The sequence below is a fragment of the Cynocephalus volans genome, chromosome 3, assembly GCF_027409185.1.
Source record: "Cynocephalus volans isolate mCynVol1 chromosome 3, mCynVol1.pri, whole genome shotgun sequence".
NCBI lineage: Eukaryota > Metazoa > Chordata > Mammalia > Dermoptera > Cynocephalidae > Cynocephalus > Cynocephalus volans.
Window position 1 is genome coordinate 156,119,270 of NC_084462.1, and position 6,256 is coordinate 156,125,525.

A 6,256-nucleotide genomic window follows, 5' to 3' on the forward strand; every position below is an offset into this window, starting at 1 on the left:
CCTGGAGACGGCCCTGGCGGCGCTGTGTTGCTGTAAACAGCCGCTTCCCTGTTACTATCTATAGCAGGATCGCCCGGCTCCCGGGCGCGGCGGCGGGAGGCCGGTCCGTGGTCCCGCTGCCCTAGTCCCGCCTCGCCCCTCTCTGGGTGCCCGCCGCTGGTCCCGACTCCCCAGCCCGTGGGATGGGGGAGGGGCACAGGGGCTCTGCGGGGACCTGCGGCTTCGCGCCCCGGAGGTGACCGGTGCGCTGGGGCCGAGTGACCCCGGCTGTCCTTTGCAGCAGGGCAGTAGTCTGGGGGCGTCTGGGGGCGTGGCACACTCTGGAGCACCTTGCCAGCCCAAAGCTCCGTTTTCCAGGACACGGAGCCGCGCCTGGGGTCCCAGCGACCGAAGCCTCCCGCCTGCGAGTTGCTGCGCGCGGTCCTTCCAGCGCCCCCACCCGCCCGCGGTCCTCCCCCCTCCAAGTCCGAGCTGGAAAATCACCCGCTGCCGGCTCCCTGTAAACCCAGCTTCCTGGCGGCACCGAACCGCCCCCTGCCTCCCCACAAGAAACTCACCCCGCCGTGTTATCCCGAGCTGCCCCCCGGCCCACATGACGCTCCCCGTCACCCCCGCCCCGAGCCCGAGCTGGGAACCAGGCACACGAGCCCTTCACACATCCCCGCACAGAGGTTTTGCACGATGTCTCTCGGCTAGCGTCTCAGGCAGGGATCTGACAGTGACACTAATATCCCCACATACGGCCAAGACACATAACAGACGGGCTGTCTTCCTTAAAAACAAACACAATTTAACACGACAGGACCCAGGATCGTAAAGTAGGTGATCGTGTTCATTTATTTCGGATCCTCCACTTTCTGCTTCCAGACGCAGTAACAGTCCTAGTAGTGCTCGAGCCCGGGGCTCGAGGCGACGGGGTGAGGGTCTGCTTCCACGTTTTGCTCTGAATGAGGGCTACAGTGGGACATGCGGGTAGGGGTGCGTTCCTTCGGGAGCCCAGGCTTCGCCCTCGGGGCCCTGTACCTGTTTCTCCCCTCCCTGAGCCTCAGAGCTGCTCCCAGCTTCTGTGCAATGGCAAAGAAGCGCGCCCCCCCGCGCCCCATCCCCGTCCCCCCCGATCCCGGGAACAGGGGTCCGCATTGAACCAGGTGCGAGCGTTCGCTCGCCTTCTCCGCCTTTCCCGCCTCCCCCCCCACCCCGGCGCGGCCCCCGCCCCCCCGCGCTGCACCGTCCGTGTTGGCTGCAGCCTGCGAGCAGTTCCCGTCAATCCCTCCCCCTTACACAGGATGTCCATATTAGGACATCTGCGTCAGCAGGTTTCCACGGCCGTTCCCTGGAGTCGCGGGGGGAGCCAGCCCCAAAGTCCCTCGTCGGGGGGGTCTAAGAGACCCCTAAGACCCCAAACACGGAACGTTCACGGGATAAGGAGACACGGCAAGGCGAGGGCAGGGGGCTGGGAACGCGGCGGAGGCGGCAAGGCGGTCGCACAGGCGACCCGGCCCGCGCGCCACCCCTCCAGCGCCACAATACTGACGCCCGGTGACGTGCTCAGCTCATTCATAAAATGCTGTTATAAAAGCGGTGGCTGCGGCGCCTCGTACTCCAACAGCCTCTGCAGCGAGCAGCCGAGAAGCCGAGACAGAGCCGGCGGCGGCGGCGGCGCACAGAGCGAGCAGTGACCGCGCTCCTACCCAGCTCCGCTCCACAGCTCCCACCTGTCTCCGCCCCTCGGCCCCTCGCCCGCCTTTGATTAACTGCGACCATGATGTTCTCGGGCTTCAACGCCGACTACGAGGCGTCCTCCTCCCGCTGCAGCAGCGCTTCCCCGGCGGGGGACAGTCTCTCCTACTACCATTCACCGGCCGACTCCTTCTCCAGCATGGGCTCTCCCGTCAATGCGCAGGTAAGCCTGGCTTCGCGCCGCCGCGGGGCCCGGGGCTCCAGGCCGCCGGGGAGGAGACCCCGGGGCGGGACGCTCAGGGAGACCAGTCGGGGTCTCCCTCGTGCCGGGGAGGGAGGCTGCCACGTCCGGAGCAGCCCTAACCCGGGAGCCCCCGACTTGTTCTGAGCGCACGCACGCTCGTCAGAGTGAGAATCGGTTCGTCCTGAGCGGCCCCTGGTCCGTACTCTACGGCTGGTCTCTGACATGAGCTGGGGCAGTCGTGTCCCGAGCAAAGACTCGCTAACTAGAGCCTGGCTCCTCGGGGGAGGCGGCAGAAAGCGGCAATCCCCCCTCCCCGGGCAGCCTGGAGCAGGGAGGGAGGAGGAGGGTGCAGCAGGCGGGTGTGTAAGGCAGTTTCATTGATAAAAAGCGAGTTCATTCTGGAGACTCCGGAGCGGCGCCTGCGTCAGCGCAGACGTCAGGGATATTTATAACAAACCCCCTTTCAAGCGTGATGCTGAAGGGATAACGGGAACACAGCCCCAGGATGGAGGACAAAGGCGCTGCGCTGTGTAATTCTTGCGGGGAAAGAGGGAGACCTTTCATCCGCAATAAGGGACTTAGAGGAAGACACGAGCAGTCCGTGGCAGGACCATTTCTCTCTCCCTCTCTCCCTGCTGCATGCGGCACTGGGAACTCGCCCCACCTGTGTCCGGAACCTGCTCGCTCACGTCAGCTCTCCGCTTCTGTTTTGTTCTAGGACTTCTGCACGGATCTGGCCGTCTCCAGTGCCAACTTCATCCCTACGGTGACTGCCATCTCGACCAGCCCGGACCTGCAGTGGCTGGTGCAGCCCACCCTGGTCTCCTCCGTGGCCCCATCACAGACCAGAGCCCCGCACCCCTATGGAGTCCCCACCCCCTCTGCTGGAGCTTACTCCAGGGCTGGAGTCATGAAGACCATGACAGGAGGCAGAGCGCAGAGCATTGGCAGGAGGGGCAAGGTGGAACAGGTGAGCAGCTCTTCTATACCTTCTTTTGGGGGTGGGGGACAGCCTTGGAGATGGGGAACACGGTAGAGAGGTGAAGCCACTGGTGGAATTGACTGCACATCCTGAATCAGGAACGCTAGCTCCAAACCCTTTCCATCACAAGTCAGACCCTTGATAGTCTCACTATCAGGTACCAAGAAGTACCTTAAGAGCTTCTTCCCTAATAGTTTCTTATCTCATGCTTTTCGACTGTGCTCTTTGTTCTCTTGCTGAGGATCTTATTTTAAATGCAAGTCACACCCAGCCTGCCACTGCAGGTTAGAAATGGCTTCACAGAAGAGGTGCCAGGAAGCTGGGAAGCTGCAGGAGCCAGTTTGGGAGAACAGGGGTGATGGCAGACACTGTTACTGAATGTTGATCTTTTTAAAATTATTATTCTAGTTATCCCCAGAAGAAGAAGAGAAAAGGAGAATCCGAAGGGAAAGGAATAAGATGGCTGCAGCCAAATGCCGCAATCGGAGGAGGGAATTGACTGATACACTCCAAGCGGTAGGTAGACCCTGTGGGTCATTCCGTTGTAAAACTTAAGGGGAAAGTTGGAAATTGAGCATGAGGGAGCAGAGCCCTTGATTAAGACTGTGTCTTATGCTTTCCTCTATCCCTCTGTATACAGGAGACAGACCAACTAGAAGATGAGAAGTCTGCTTTGCAGACCGAGATTGCCAACCTCCTGAAGGAGAAGGAAAAACTGGAGTTCATCCTGGCAGCTCACCGCCCTGCCTGCAAGATCCCCGATGATCTGGGCTTCCCAGAAGAGATGTCTGTGGCTTCCATTGATTTGAGTGGGGGCCTGCCGGAGGCTGCCACCCCAGAGTCTGAGGAGGCCTTCACTCTGCCCCTCCTCAATGACCCTGAGCCCAAACCCTCGGTGGAGCCTGTCAAGAGCATCAGCAGCATGGAGCTGAAGGCCGAGCCCTTTGATGACTTCCTGTTCCCAGCATCATCCAGGCCCAGCGGCTCTGAGACCGCCCGCTCTGTGCCAGACATGGACCTGTCTGGTTCCTTCTATGCAGCAGACTGGGAGCCCCTGCACAGTGGCTCCCTGGGGATGGGGCCCATGGCCACAGAGCTGGAGCCCCTTTGCACCCCAGTGGTCACCTGTACTCCCAGCTGCACCACTTACACGTCTTCCTTCGTCTTCACCTACCCCGAGGCTGACTCCTTCCCCAGCTGTGCGGCTGCCCACCGCAAGGGCAGCAGCAGCAACGAGCCCTCGTCTGACTCGCTCAGCTCACCCACGCTGCTGGCCCTGTGAGCGGATGGGCAAGGGGAGGCAGCCGGCACACCCAGGTGCCACTGCCTGAGTCGGTGCATCACAGAGAGGAGAAACACGTCTTCCCTCGAGGGTTCCTGTAGACCTAGGAAGGACCTTGTCTGTGCGTGAAACACACCAGGCTGTGGGCCTCAAGGACTTGAAAGCATCCACGTGTGGACTCAAGTCCTTACCTCTTCCGGAGATGTAGCAAAACGCATGGAATGTGTATTGTTCCCAGTGACACATCAGAGAGCTGGTAGTTAGTAGCATGTTGAGCCAGGCCTGGGTCTGAGTCTCTTTTCTCTTTCTCCTTAGTCTTCTCATAGCATTAACTAATCTATTGGGTTCATTATTGGAATTAACCTGGTGCTGGATATTTTCAAATTGTATCTAGTGCAGCTGATTTTAACAATAACTACTGTGTTCCTGGCAATAGTGTGTTCTGATTAGAGATGACCAATATTAAACTAAGAAAAGATATGACTTTATTTTCTAGTAGATAGAAATAAATAGCTATATCCATGTACTGTAGTTTTTCTTCAACATCAACGTTCATTGTAATGTTACTGATCATGCATTGTTGAGGTGGTCTGAATGTTCTGACATTAACAGTTTTCCATGAAAACGTTTTATTGTGTTTTTAATTTATTTATTAAGATGGATTCTCAGATATTTATATTTTTATTTTATTTTTTTCTACCTTGAGGTCTTTTGACATGTGGAAAGTGAATTTGAATGAAAAATTTAAGCATTGTTTGCTTATTGTTCCAAAACATTGTCAATAAAAGCATTTAAGTTGAATGCGACCAACCCTGTGCTCTTTTCATTCTGGAAGTTTTATAAGATTCTGAAAGGTATTGCTGGAGACCAGTTTGTCAAGAAGGGTAGCTTCTGGAAGGGGACACACCCTTTGCTTGGTCCCTTATCAAAGAGGAGAAGAAAACTCTAAAGCTGATTTGGGAATATTTTACAAATACTCATCTTCACATTGCAATACTGAAATTGTCTATTTACTGATTCTGGCACCAGCAACCTGCTGTGTGATAGCTTTTGAGGGAACACGTCTTTCTGCTTTTTTTTTTCCCCACCTGTTTTGACAGTCAAAGGGGGAAATATTTAAATCTAGTCATGCTAATACTAAATTTAGATGTCTTGATCTTAAAAGAATTCTTTCAGCAAACAGAACTAAGCTTTGCACAAACTATTTAAGTTTTTATTCCGACAAAATCATATGAAGGGTTGCTCCTACCTTAAAGGTGAGCAAATTGAAGAATGGTAGGAATGAATGGCTTTCAGTATCCCACCACTGGCATTAGATCTTAACCCCCCACCCTTTATCCTATCCGGTAGGCTGAACAGCCTCTTAATATTTGGTTAAAATAAGTTTTTACTTGATTAAAAAAACTTTTCAGTCCTTTAACGTAAATACATTTGGTTGGACTGTTTTATTTTCGAAAGGAAAAGGGGCTATTGTCCTATCCCATAGTGATAAATGTATTGTAATTTCTGAATTTTCTTTAATGCCATGTGCCCTTCATTCAGTTTTATGCCAGGGGAAGAAAAAGGCTCTGAGAATTTGAAAGAGCTCTCAAACAGTACAAATAATGGTTGATCATTCTGTAAACAAAAAGTTACATAATAGCTCAATAAGGCGAAGTCAACATGACTCTGAATAAGTTTAACTTAGAAACTTTATCGTCTTAAAGAATAACATGGCTTTGTCTGGGACACCTCAGGTAATGGGGCACTTACACGAATAACCACATAGAAAAGAGACTGTGGCCTCTCTACTCCTGCTCTCAAGTATCATGCAGGCACCATGCTTGAAAGCCAGAGACTGTTTTCATGCTTAGGGGGAAGAGGAGCTTCAATGCCAGTCTTCTAATACTTTGGTGATAAGGAAAATCACGGGGTGGTTATGGAGTGTCACACTCAGCCAAGTCAAAAATTTTAATTTAAAATGACAGTTCCATTGAGCTTAATGTTCTCACCTATGATCTCCCTGCTCCTCCCATAGTAACTGATATTTGAGAGCAACTTACTTATGGCTCTTTAGGTCACTCTCCTA

The 6,256-nt window shown here is 53.9% G+C and overlaps 1 protein-coding gene across 1 annotated transcript; it reads left to right on the top strand.

Annotated features, from left to right (window-relative positions):
• Positions 1-1,577: 1,577 nt before the first annotated feature.
• Positions 1,578-4,994, top strand: FOS (Fos proto-oncogene, AP-1 transcription factor subunit). Its single transcript, XM_063091196.1, has 4 exons — positions 1,578-1,903; positions 2,643-2,894; positions 3,315-3,422; positions 3,547-4,994. Exons 1-4 carry the CDS (start codon positions 1,763-1,765, stop codon positions 4,186-4,188), a joined length of 1,143 nt encoding a protein of 380 aa, XP_062947266.1. The 5' UTR covers positions 1,578-1,762; the 3' UTR covers positions 4,189-4,994.
• Positions 4,995-6,256: the final 1,262 nt, after the last annotated feature.

Excerpts from the sequence above, each read along its gene's own strand:
- FOS (XM_063091196.1), top strand. The coding sequence starts at position 1,763 with ATGATGTTCTCGGGCTTCAACGCCGACTACGAGGCGTCCTCCTCCCGC. Across the intron at positions 1,904-2,642 it reads GCTCTCCCGTCAATGCGCAG|GACTTCTGCACGGATCTGGC; the intron begins GTAAGCCTGGCT and ends GTTTTGTTCTAG. Across the intron at positions 3,423-3,546 it reads TGACTGATACACTCCAAGCG|GAGACAGACCAACTAGAAGA; the intron begins GTAGGTAGACCC and ends CTCTGTATACAG.